The sequence below is a fragment of the Schistocerca gregaria genome, unplaced genomic scaffold, assembly GCF_023897955.1.
Source record: "Schistocerca gregaria isolate iqSchGreg1 unplaced genomic scaffold, iqSchGreg1.2 ptg000784l, whole genome shotgun sequence".
Taxonomy (NCBI): domain Eukaryota; kingdom Metazoa; phylum Arthropoda; class Insecta; order Orthoptera; family Acrididae; genus Schistocerca; species Schistocerca gregaria.
Genome location: NW_026062153.1, coordinates 196545 through 210442, shown reverse-complemented (window position 1 = coordinate 210442; position 13898 = coordinate 196545). Strand labels below are relative to the sequence as shown.

Below are 13898 nucleotides of genomic sequence, written 5' to 3'. Positions count from 1 at the left end.
GGTTGATGGCTGGGAATTCGAGGTACATAGGAAGTCTGCACGAGACTTCCTTCTTGAAGGCCCATTTATCAGACTTCTGGGTCTTCGTCTTGGCAGAAGCTGATGAAGGTGCTTGTGTCTTAGGGGTAATGGGAGGAAGAGGAGATGTCAACCGGGCGATCTTAGCACTGGCTGAACGGACGACCGTAGTGCTGAAGGTCAGATCGCAAGTCTGCATCGCCACCTCCTTGTAGTCCAAGGAGAGGCGAGGACAGTACTTTATTTCCCCGCTGGGAGCAGCGTGGGATTCCTACTTGCAAATAGCTTGCGAGCAGCCGAGGTGGAGACTTTCTCTTTGACCCAAATTTCTTCGATACAGCGTTCTTCGTTGTAGATGGGACAGTCGCGGGAGGAAGCTGCATGGTCAGCCTGACAGTTCACACAACGAGGAGATGGAGGTGGACATTCACCCTCATGGGCAGCCCAGCCACAAGTGACATTTAGCCACATTGGAACAATACTGGCGCGTGCGATTAAAACAGTGACACTGGTAGCAGCACGTAGGTGTCGGGACATATGGGGGAACAGAAATAACCTCGTAGCCTGCTTTGATGTGCGACAGCAGCTGAACACTATCAGAGGTCAAGAAAAGTGTCCGGGGTGGTACAAGGTCATTGTTGACCTTTTTCATGAACCTATGGACAGCCATCACGCCCTGCTCAGCGACGAAAGACAATTTTCTTGTCAGTCAATCCATTGAGTGATCTAGTGTATACCACACCATGAGACGAATTTAAAGTGCGGTGAGCCTCCAGCCGGAGAGGGAATGTGTACAGGGGTGTGGCCCGAAGCAATTTTTGTAGCTGAAAGGTGCTCTCAGTTTCTAGTAACAAGGTACCATTACGCAACCTCGTACAAGGCTTGACTGATCCTGCTATGTCATTTAAGCCCTTCTGGATAACGAAAGGGTTGACAGAGAAAAAATCCATTCCATCCTCAGATCAAGAAACTACGAGGAACTGTGGGGCAGGCGGTAGTACTTTTGTCACTGGTGCCTGGTCAAGTTTCCCTTTGTGGGCGGAAGTCAAGAGAGAAAAGAAGAGATATCCATTGCAGAGTAATCCCCTATGATTGCCAGCATATCCAATGGCGCTTTCCTTTCTTGTGGGGACCCAATCAGAGGGCACTCCCACCTTAGGTTATTGTTCACACCTCAGGTCACACCTTCCGAGAAACAGACGGAGGAACCAATTGACATTGAAGATATCAGCTCCGTCAATCTCCCCTCCCTGGGCCTGGACTTTACCAGAGGGTACGTGCATGCCTTACTTGTCTACCCAGGATGGAGAATTACGCATAACCTGTCACCAGCAATGCGTGCGAATGTGTGGTTCAGCCTTCAGGCAAGGACAGGGGGAAAGAAAGGACAGACTGGCACGGAGAAGGGGGGCGGCACGGAGAAGGGGGGCGACACTCCTCTTATGACAGGCAGGAATACCTCAGGCCTATTCTAACCCCGGACCCACAGGTGGGTCACTTTCCAGTGAATATTGTGGACGAGCGATAGATCTGCTTCACTTCAGAAATGCACAATTACTTGTGGCCCCTTCCCTCCAGCACCGTGTCTATTACGATTAGCTCACGAAGAGAGTGAGCAGACTGAGGCAGCAAAAATTCTCACTAATCATTTCAATATGGACCACTGTATCTCATGTTGTGATACAGTAAGGGCAGAAATCGAGCTCCAGCAAGATCCTGAAGACATTGATCAGAAGTGGATATTCACTACAGAAATTGTACAGAAACAGTGCCACACTATTCAAAAGTATGCCCTCAGTGGAGCAGGAAACCCAACTACTTTCACTGCTTGATAATGTTGAGGATATTAGAACTTCAGGTTTATTCTAGCATCCAGGTGATGATCATTTTAAAATTGCAAACAATATCAAACCTAATATCTACAGTTTCACAAAACACTTACTATTGTGTGCCACAGCAGACATTTGTATCCTTTTGGATTAATTAGTCCCATTGTTATTACATTAAGGATATTTTTGCAATGTCTACGGCAGCATAAGTTAATGTGGAATGAGCCGTTGCCCTCAGAGTTGCATTCCTTGTGGCAGGCACTATATAGTTGAATTCTTATGACAGGCACCAGGCACATTGTTCATATAGTCATTGCAGGAGGGACACCTATCAGCATACAGAAGTAAGTACAAGATCTGTATGATTTACAAAAGATTTATTATTTGATTCTGTTTCCTGATTCAGAGACCTATCTGAATATTACTGGAAGCAAATCCCAAAAAGCAGAAGTAGCTACACACGTACTTTTACTTCACTCAGCACAATCTGTGAACATGAGCTACCAAACACGAAATTAGTTTTCTTGAATTATTAAGCTACATGTGTTAAAATCTTCACAAACAGAGACATGACGACCTCTCTATCAAAAACACAAGATATCTGTTTAACAGCCACGAAAATATTCTACAAAGATTTATTGAAGTGTGTCTCGATATGATAATAGCAAGAATCGTGACTCTTGCTATCATTTTGGAAAGGTACTTGTTTTGTAGTTTCAATATATTTGACAACTGTAGCTATCACATCTACAGAGGTGTAACATATCACTTGGGTGTTGTTGTTGTCGTGTTCAGTCCTGCGACTGGTTTGATGCAGCTCTCCATGCCACTCTATCCTGTGCAAGCTTCATCATCTCCCAGTACCTACTGCGGCCTACATCCTTCTGAATCTGCTTAGTGTATTCATCTCTTAATCTCCCTCTACGATTTTTACACTCCATGCTGCCCTCCAGTAAGAAAATTTGTGATCCCATGATGCCTCAGAACATATTCTACCAACTGATCCCTTCTTCTGGTCAATTTGTGCCACAAATTCCTCTTCTCCCCAATCCTATTCAAATACCTCCCCATTAGTTATGTGATCTACCCATTTAATCTTCAGCATTCTTCTGTAGCGTAAAGTTACATATTTCGCAATGTCTATAGTATCTATGAATGATGGCTGTAGCAATAAGGCCAGTCAGTGAGTTCAAACTTTTATTCACTTTAGAAATGTTTTTTCTCTTGTGGATGAACTCTGTTGCATATGAATGAAGAATTTCTACCGAGTGGGACAACAAAAGTTGCATTATGAGGCTTCACCGTACCTGCTGATTTTTGGTTTATTCCTTACTACCTCATTCTGGTTCAGTGATGTACCTAACCTCTAGATCAATGAGCACAGTGACAACTGTCATTACATCTGGACACGAACATGCAGTGAAGCAGTTATTAGCCAGTATGAAAGTATTGTTTGAGATATTTTTTGGCTTGTACACTAGACCATTTTAGTGTGATAATGGACTTGAGATAACATTTCGGTTAACAGTGTGGACGAAGTTGCAAAGGTTGTGGGGCAAGGAAGGATTGGAGTGCAAAAAACCATCAGAATGAAGTGGAGATGAATAGGATATGTAGAAAGGAGCTGATTAATTAAAATGGGGTTTATGAAGGGCAGTGCACAGAAATGCTGAAAACACTGGGCTGACAAAATTTGTGAGCACCCTGAGGAGGAGGCCAGGAAACTGTGTGGTGTTCATTACATGCCACAAAACCAAACTTGTTTCGCTACTGGTGAAACTCACCCATGCTCTGACAGTCTCACAGGTGCTACCCTCTAGTTTCACTCACCTGAGCAATAGGACGTGGACCTTGCTCCTCAACAGGGCCTGATTGACAAGAAAAGAAATTGCGTGTTAATATAAAAATTACATTACCTGCAAAGGTAAAATAAACAGATGATTCACTAACAATGTTACAATATGACATGATAAAGAAAAGAATTATTTCCATCTTTTAATGTGCCTACTGATCAGTGAATAACTGAGCATCTGATCCACTTAATTATGTTCAACAATGAACATTACTAACCGATTCCAAGAAAGCCAAAATTTTATTCCATTTGGAGGGTGCTATCTGAAGAATGCACAAGGGCAAATAAATGTTTAGTCAACATTTCACATAATTAAGGACCAAATTTTACAATCCTGTAGTAATGTGCTTATTGAAACATACAAATTTATGTTACAGGATTAATTCACTGTGGCAAGAGGAATAGTTAGGAATTGTGTGTATGACTGCATATGCAGCCTCACTCACTGCAGGCATATGCAAACATTATATTTATCAAGTATTTTACAATGAGAGCACTTAGTGACTTGCAGGAACTTCACCCCAAATTTCAAATTATCGTGAATTTTTCTCAGGGATAAACCACACAAAGTAATAGGAAAAATGGTTATCACTTACCACTTTTGCTGTTCATGCAGTCAAAGTGCCACATCAAATAAATAGAATGCAACCCTTCATTCTTTACTTAAAGATGGGTACATACAGCCACAAGAGGGCATGACAAATAAAGTGGGGTATTTCTCAGGTGTTTTCTTCATAGAGGTGAGGCAGTAAGATCTTTGATGGGTATGGCAAAAGGATGGCGTAGGAAACATAATAGGGTGAGGTGAAACTGGGTGGTGTACCATCTGGTTGGAACCTTACAATGCTAACTTGTGGAATTCAACAAATGACTCTCTGTTGCTGGTGTATTAAGTGGCCTGAAACAAACTCAGTATAGCTCATCTTCCCTATGACAGACACTGTATAGTTTCCATACAAGGGCCCATAACGCTGGACAATTTTCCAGTATTCCTGCACTGCAGAGCCTTCATAGATCACTGCGCAGTAGGTCACAAACTCTATATCAACTATCTACTTCGGGGTGCCATGGCTATTTTAATAAGAATGCAGTCCTCAATATTGAGGTTACCAGTGCAACCTACACTCCAGGTGCCTACAGCAGTCCTCCTCAGTTGTTACCGACTGAGGGCTGAACTGGAGATTCAAGAATAGTTCTCATAGTAGCAAATATCTTTCAGTGGAATGGGGCATTCTCTATCTTGCATTCACTAGAAATCTGTTTCATTAGCTGCATGTTGTTACACACAATCTGTGCTGCAATGAAGCTCTATTCCACTTGGCTACTCAGGAACATCTCTCTTTTTGTGCTGTTTTCATTACTTCTTTGTCTCTGGAAAATTATACCTATGCCTTGTGTTCCATTGCGTAGCCTTGATCTGTGTCATTCCACCTCACCATCCTCCTTCACTAATCATGTGGCCCGATTCCTATATTATTCTTCCAGGTCTGTGCCTCCTGTATGCCACTGCCACTGCCTCCATGAGGGTGACAGTTGATATATTTTATGCTGCTGCATAGAAAACTTTTCCTCCAAGCACAACAACAACATTGGAATCTGGGATATCACCAGTGCAACTTTGCAGTGTTCACCTAACACTTCAAAGAATGATTCTCATATTAGTGACAAGCTTAGTGCATATATGAAGTATTTTTATGTTGCTTGCACTAGGAATCTGCTTCACTTGCACATCATTAACATGTGCCTTATGTATCACAACAAAGTTCTAACGTTATGCACAAGGAGAGAAATATTGCTCAGATAGCCATATGACCACGAGTATGGGTGGTAGATGGCAGTTCCATGCTGGACTCCCAGTACAAAGGTGAGGCACGAATACATACAGATTGGTTTGGGAACAGACTGTAGCAAATATCTTAATGGGAAATATTTTGCCAACAAAGGGACAGAGAAACTTTACATACATTATCTTTGGATACTTATTATCAGTCATTCTCTCCACGTACATGAAAACATTTCTTCTATGGAGACGTGGAAAGGTCAGAATGGGTGAGCAAACTGACTACGCAAGGTTGAGGCTGGGAGTGTTATGGGAACAAAGGATATACTGCAGGCAGGATTCCCACTTGTGCAGTTCAGAAGGATCCATAATGGCACAGGCTGTCAAGCAATCATTGAAGTGCATGATGTGATGTTGGCATCTTGTTCAGCAACAGGGTGGTCCACTTGTTTACTGGCCACAGTTTGTAAGTGGCCTTTCCTGCAGACAGCTTGTTGCTTGTCAGTCCCATGCAGATAGCAGCACAGTGGGTGCAGATTAGCTTGTGAATCACATGACTGGTTTGGTGGGTATGTGATATTTGTGAACTGACGGGAGGAGGTGACAGTGGAAGGATGTATGGGACAGGCCTTGCATTTAGTTCTGTTACAGGGATATGAGCCATGATGTAATGGGTTGGGAGCAGGGTTTGTGTTCAGATGGCCAATTATATTTTGTAAGTTTGGTGGACAGAGCAATAGCACTGTGGGAAGGGTGGGAAGGGTGGGAAGGATAGTAGGCATGGCATTTCAAATTTCAGAACACAATGACGGGTATTCAAAACTTTGGTGGAGAATGTAATTCAGTTGTTCCAGTTGTGGTTGGTACTTAGTTATGAGGGGAATGCTCCTCTGTGGCCAGACAGAGAGACTTGGGGGGAGACTGCAAATATAAGGCACAGGAGATTCGTTATTGTAAGCTTTATTCAGTCCCCCAGTAACTTCGAGGAGTAATGCTCATGACTGTAGATGTGAGAACTGCAGGTGGATAAGCTGTATGGAAGGAACTTCTAGGAATGGAATGGCTGGCAGTTGTCAAAATGGAGGCATCACTTGTGTTTAGTAGGTTTAATATGGACAGAAGCAGTGAAGAAGCCACCTTTGAAGTGGATGTCAACTACTATGAAGGTGGCTTGATGGCTTGTGAAGGTCCAGGGGAAGCAAAGGGGGAGAAGCTGTTGAGGTTCAGTGGGATGTGGATAGGGTGTCTTGAATCTCAATCCAACTCTCAAGATGTGCTCAGTGAACCTGAACGAAAGGACGGCTTTAGGATTCTGAGTGTTTAGGAAGGATTTTCAATCCATTACCTCATCACTCATATCCATCCAACAGACCTAGCTACAAGACCTGTCCCATACATCCTACCACCACCACCACCACCACCACCACCACCACCACCACCACCACCTACTGCTCCACTCTGGTCCCATTCACCAGCTGTCCCATCAAGGGCAGGAGTAACTGTGAAACCAGTCATTTTATAAATAACCTAAGTTGCAACCATTGTGCTGCATTCTATGGTGGCAGGACAACAAACAAGCTGCCTGTCCACATAAAGGGCCACCTACCAACAGGGCAAGAAACAAGTTTGCGGGACCTCAACAAAACATCCTTCATTTCAATTACTGTTTCACTGCCTGAGACATACAGATGATGCCCACAAACACCATCTTTTCCTAAATGTGAAGGTGGGAACCCTCCAGGCAATATATTCTATGCTCCTACGACTCTCCACCTCAGTTATTCACTTTTCTCATACATCCATACCTTCCTATTCCAGCACTGCTCAGTGCTCAGCCCTCATTCCACCATCGTAGCCAGTCTTCACTTTTCTCATTCTGAACAACCGTTTCACTGGTAAAATTTATATTTTACCTCACCACCAATGAAGAACTTATGTCAAAGAAAAAGATGAAAATATATGTGCCACACAAGACAACATTAAAGTGATAACTTTAACATGTAATTAAGCTACTGAGGAAAGCGAAAATCTCACCTGCTAATTCCTCCTCTGCCTGCACTTGTTCTGGCACCTGCAAAAAAATTTTAAAAGCTGAATAACTTTACATAGACTTAATTTAAGTGCAAATCAAAAACCTTGAAACGTGGCAGTGGTATGTCATCTCACTGCACATGCTCATCTAAGTGTTAATAAGTTGGTAAATTAAATATTTATAGCAATTAGGAATCAGGTGCTGTGACAGGTAGATAGATATGGAATTTTATAAATGTGAGATTGATGAAAACAGGATATTGATACAAGTTAAGAACCACAAAATATTTCAATTTTAATTGAGCTTAACAGTATGAATTCACTAGAGCTGCCAGCTGCCACATACAGCAACTGTCGCAGAGCAGGGCAAAGATGCCTACTAAACGCAAGGAGGCAGGTTGGGAATTCAGATCATAGCTTATGGATGTTTGAAGGCTGGTTTAAGGATACTGCCAGTGACCAAAACAAAGGTACAGCATAGTTTTCTGGATTGAACACTCCTCAACTATGACCTGGTGTAGTAGTCAAAAGGATCACGGAAGGGGAAATGAATAACAGACATCATAAAATAACAGACATCATAAAATAACAGACATCATAAAATAACAGACAACATAAAATCACAGATCGTAGAGATAGTGATTAGGTCCATCATGGCTACATCTGCTGCTATCGGGCCAGGAATTTGTGAATGTATCTTGGTCTCACAGAGCTATCTGAGGTTGGGCCACACAACAGAAGTGGAAATCGAACTGTTAAAGGAACAAGTAAATTTAATCCAGCCAGTTTTTTTGCTATCCTTAAGGGTGTGACGAGACAAAGTATGCGACTGTTTACAATGAATGTTGTTCGCCATCATAGAATGGTGGTTAAAAACATAGAGAGCACATCTCTTCATGTGGGAAGAGCCCCAACATGGCTCAGTCAAATGAGGGACTGTGACATTGCCCAGTAAAGTTGAAGTGCAAGAATGGAACATTGTTGGCACTGATGATTACGTTTGTAAGTGGGGAAATAATGTTTCTCAAAGGGTGATAGGGAGCATTAAATCTCTAATCATCCTTAGAAATCTGCCATTTGTGTGGGCACTTAGGTGGGGTAGGAGTCAGAAAATGGATGGCAAATGGGAAATGGTAACTTGATGATCTCATCATTGTGTATGATATGAAATCATCAGGGCAAATTCAGCAGTGCAGGAGAGGTCCAGATGGGGGTAGGAGTGTATGGAGTGTGAAATAAATGTGGGTATTCCCACAGGAAGCTAAATGAGGTTGGGGTGACAGGAGGTCAACGAAGAGGGCACCTTTCTGACAGGTTTTGTGAGAGCCCCAAGGGGAGCAGGAGAAACAGGTGAGGGAGTTGGCCAGTAAGCTGGAAGCAGACTGTCCAGTGACTTAGGGATGTAAACAGTAGAAATGGAAAAGTCAAGGTGAGGAAGTAAAAGGCAGACAGGAATAGCTAGAAGCTGAGTAGTCAGGAAGACTATGAACTTCATCCTTAATAAAAAACATGACTCCACTGCATTACATGGAAACTTTCCCTGGGTGATTGTGTGAGTCTGGGGGGGATGTCAAAGCAGACTGGAAATAAATAAGAGTTCAAAGCAGGTCATGAGCATGCAATTTTGTTTCCTGAAAGCAGAAAACAAGTAGAGGCTATGATTCCAAAAGCAGCCATAAATCCTCTTTGTTGATTCAAAGGCCACAAACATGCCACCAAAAGAGTGCCATGATTAGGAAAGGGAAAACGGAGAAAATGGAGGTGTGTCACCTCAGTGGCTATCGAGTGGCAGCTTTCGAAGGCTCACTGGCGCAGGTCACAGAGGCTGGAGAATCCACCTCTATGAGGTCTACAGAGGTGTTGGCATCCTCATTCTGTCTATTCCGTCCATCCTTGGAATCCACAGCAGAAAAATGTCTGGAGATGCATACCAGCAACAAGGAGGTCAGTCAGCCAAGGATATCTTGTCACAACACCACCAAGGAGGATCTCCAAGCAAATAAATAAGCAGATCATTTGCCTTTCTGTTTGGCAGAGGAAGACTCAAATATTTGTTGGCTTTAGGAACATGGAAAGTTTTCATGGTAGTGTTCCTTCTATCCTTCCTGGAATGTCAATTGTGTAGCAGATGATTTTTTCCTGTGAGGCAAAAGTTTTTGGCTTGTTTGCACAGGAGGAGACGGGGGAGGAGCAGAGTGAGGAGACGGGGGAGGAGCAGAAGGAGGAGACGGGGGAGGAGCAGAAGGAGGAGACGGGGGAGGAGCAGAAGGAGGAGACGGGGGAGGAGCAGAAGGAGGAGACGGGGGAGGAGCAGAAGGAGGAGACGGGGGAGGAGCAGAAGGAGGAGACGGGGGAGGAGCAGAAGGAGGAGACGGGGGAGGAGCAGAAGGAGGAGACGGAGGGGGGGGGAAGAAGGAGGAGACGGAGGGGGGGGGAAGAAGGAGGAGACGGGGGAGGAGCAGAAGGAGGAGACGGGGGAGGAGCAGAAGGAGGAGACGGGGGAGGAGCAGAAGGAGGAGACGGGGGAGGAGCAGGAGGAGGAGACGGGGGAGGAGCAGAAGGAGGAGACGGGGGAGGAGCAGAAGGAGGAGACGGGGGAGGAGCAGAAGGAGGAGACGGGGGAGGAGCAGAAGGAGGAGACGGGGGAGGAGCAGAAGGAGGAGACGGGGGAGGAGCAGAAGGAGGAGACGGGGGAGGAGCAGAAGGAGGAGACGGGGGAGGAGCAGAAGGAGGAGACGGGGGAGGAGCAGAAGGAGGAGACGGGGGAAGAGCAGAAGGAGGAGACGGGGGAAGAGCAGGAGGAGGAGACGGGGGAAGAGCAGGAGGAGGAGACGGGGGAAGAGCAGAAGGAGGAGACGGGGGAAGAGCAGAAGGAGGAGACGGAGGAGCAGAAGGAGACAGAGATGGGCTGCTACTATGACACTGGGTGTTTTTACAACCAAAGTGCTGTATTTCTCATCACATGTCTGGATGTCCATGTCCTTCATGAACTGAGACATAGCAAGAAATACTGGAACTGCCTGATGGTAGAACACAGGATTACTGAGAAGCCGACAATTTTCAAATGACCTGGAAGGGCACCTCTTTCCTTAACCCAGATTTCACGGATGCTCTATCATCAAGGTACATGGAAGGAGGAGATGGCATGGTCACCATTACAACTTTTGAAGCAGGGAGGAAGAGGCAGCCAGGTTACACAGTTGGCTGGGTGTCACCAGGACATTACAGTGTGGTCAAAATGATCACACTGGTAACAGTGCAGTGTGTTCAGAATGTGTTGTTTTGCTGATCTTTGACAGTAGCATCTCTCTATCAAATGTGAGAAAAGGTAGGGTAGCCAGGCCCTACTCCAATGGTGTAGACAGAAAAGGAAAAGTTGCTGTCTAATATGAAGTTGCATTCAATGATTGTTCACAATTCATAGAAACTTCCTTCTGAGATCAGAAAGAACTTGGTAACTCAATATGCTTCGTGCGTCAAGCATCCCCCCCCCCCCCCCCAATAGCAGCCACTCTGACCATGGGCTCTCCACAGGAGTGTCACCCACCCACAAGAAGGGCCGTCTGACAACAGCTGCTGCCAGGGTTTCCAATCCTCCGAGAGGGAGATAAAACACTACTTGCCATACATGTGGAAAGAACAACTGAAGAATTAGGAGTGTGATCCCTGTGTTGTCAGGGGGCTCACCCATATGGGTACATAACAGCCGCATCACAGATGCCAGGGAGGGAGTTGTTCCGTAAGTGGCTCACACTGAAAAACAGGAAATTTTGAAGTGGAGGTCAAACCTAAAGTGGGGACCTAAACACCAAAAAGTATGAATGAACAGGCAAAAGGAACAAAATTGTGAACAATACAGGAAAGCAGGTGGATAGCCATGTCAATTTGAATCTGAACACTGAGAAAGGAGAAGGAGAGGGCATTGGAGAATGAGCAAGGATAGAGAGGGAGTGGAGGTTGACAAATGCAGGCAGTGAAGAAGAACTGGCTGTATTGCCCCATCTGCGCCACGTGTGAAGTCACTAAACAACTGTGAGATCCCAGCGAGGGATCTGACTTTAGTGCATCATAATGTACCATCAAGTTTCCCATCATGAAATTGCCATCATTCAAAGGTTATATAAAGCAGTGCAGGCATTTTTGTGACTTTCGTGAGTCTTGTGGTAAATAATGAGGATTCATAAATCACTGCTAAAATAACCATTTTCTTAATTCAGTAATATGTGCTGCTCGCAATATAAACACCCATTTTCTGGTGACTAGCATTAATTTTAATCCAGCTTTTGACACGGTTTGCAATACATAGAATAATCCGAGATTGATTGTGGGAGCACATCTGGAAAACCTGTTGGTGCTTCCTTTAGTAAACGGGAACGGTGCAAGTAAATTTCATGGACTACTTCAAACAATACTCATGTGCTGATGGTATTACAACTAATTGTATCCTTGCAAGACATAATTGTATCTCATCTATTTGCAGAAATTGTTGACCAGTCTGTAAGAACAGAATTTAAATCCCACTGGAGTTTCAAAAGCTTTCTGACATTAGGAGAGAGATAAGCTTTTCTCTAAAATAAAAGCAAATCTGAAATCGTGAAGGCTACAGACCGATATGGCACAGCACATATGGGAATAAACATCAGACCACTTGCAATGCCAAGCACTTTGCCCATTTGAGATGAATATAGTACCTGTTAGTGCTGCATTTGTCATGTGCCACTTGCCTGATACTTTGCTGAAATACAGAAAATTCAGACAAGCCATGTGTAGTGAATACAAACCTATTATGATGCTCAACAAAGTGTTTTGCCCAATTGCCTGAAGGGTGTCCATAGGACTTCTAGTTGCACATCTGCATGCTGTCATGCTTGTCAAAAATGACACCACACAGAAACAAAACACACAAAGTGGAACAAGGTACGACTGTCCAAGTGACATAAAACACAAACACAATGGTATACATCCATCAAGTACATTGTGTTATTGCTCACTTAAGTCATCCCTGGCAAAAACAATTGCTGCTTACAACAGTGGCAATATGGTTAAAAGATAGCAGTGGCACATGAAAAACTTATGCTCTCTCAGTTCATACTTGCAGGCACGATTTATATCTGAAGCACGTGCACAGTGCCTCTGACTTCACAAATGGCAAAGTAGAGCACCCATTCAGGGAACAGATGGAAACATACCAGAAACAAAACAGTGGATATCTGTTCAAGTAGACTCCTGTATAAGCGTCTTCATTTTACCTTCTGTCTGTTTAATGATGCTGGAGATAACTGACATCTCATCTCAATCCCAATGTCTCAGATTTGGTGAGTATAAAAATTGTTTATCCAGAATTTTGGTCACCTTGCAAGATCAATATGATGTTGGGAGCAGAAGTTTGTCTGTACATTCAGAAGGCAAGCACTCTCCATAGGAACTGATCATCATGCGCTTCAAAAGACAGAACTTTTTTGGGTTATGTATGTCAAAGCAGTATCAATTGGTAGAACAAAAAATTTTGTCAAGGTAGCCATTTGTGTTGTGTTCTGTGAAAACTTAGGCCGTGTTTCTTGAAGAAACTGTGAAGGTCAGAAGGGTCAAATCATGTCTGAGCCACAATATCTCTAATCTCAGGGCACAGCATTCCACTGGCATCACTAACTACTTAGACTGTTGATATTGATTCGATTGAGTGTCACAAGTGAAAATCTTTGATTGATGCACATGTGCAATTGTTCATGTGTGCATGTGTGTCCCAAGATGCCGCTGATACAATAATACCCTGGCTGGTATCCTGCAAGGCTCTGCTCCTTCACAACTGAGTCACATTTTGAGTTGTTTTGTTATATTTGAGTAAGTTCCTGTCCGTGTTGTTTAGAATTGTGTCTGCAATAATAATGCACCTATGAGTGATTCAGTGCTTGATCATCTGTCAATATTATGAATTGCACTTTGTGTTCTGCGTCATGCATCATGCAAGTGCGAGAGTATTCCATGTTTTAAGTCTCATGAAGGAAATCTACTCCAACACTACCTGTGTCAGAGGCAAAGCAATCTCGGTACATGTTTTTGCTTGAGCTAATGTATCAAAACTTGTTGAAACATTTGCTTCTGAATAATACAAATTTTAAAGAGTGTTAATTTATATTGCTAGCCAGTTCTGCCAGTCTTTCATATTTTCTACTTCCTGGCCCTTTTTGTGTGAATCTTTATTTGTGCAGATTACTGATTCCATTGATATGTGTCAGCAGAAAATCATGATTTTCAGTTCCCTTGGCATAGAGCAGAAATATGTTTGCACTTTGCCATGGTGGCACTTCCTTCTTCATGTGGCACCCAGATTGAACGGCTGTCTACTGCCCTACTAGTCACCCTGTTGTGGCTCAAGGGAAGTGAAGTT

At 43.8% G+C, this 13898-nt stretch overlaps 1 protein-coding gene across 1 annotated transcript; it reads left to right on the top strand.

Moving 5' to 3' along the window:
• The first annotated feature begins 9265 nt into the window (after positions 1 to 9265).
• Positions 9266 to 12732, top strand: LOC126321990 (uncharacterized). Its single transcript, XM_049994245.1, has 3 exons — positions 9266 to 9271; positions 9684 to 10417; positions 12609 to 12732. The coding sequence occupies exons 1-3, from the start codon at positions 9266 to 9268 to the stop codon at positions 12730 to 12732; spliced, it is 864 nt and encodes a 287-aa protein (XP_049850202.1).
• The last annotated feature ends 1166 nt before the right edge of the window (positions 12733 to 13898 follow it).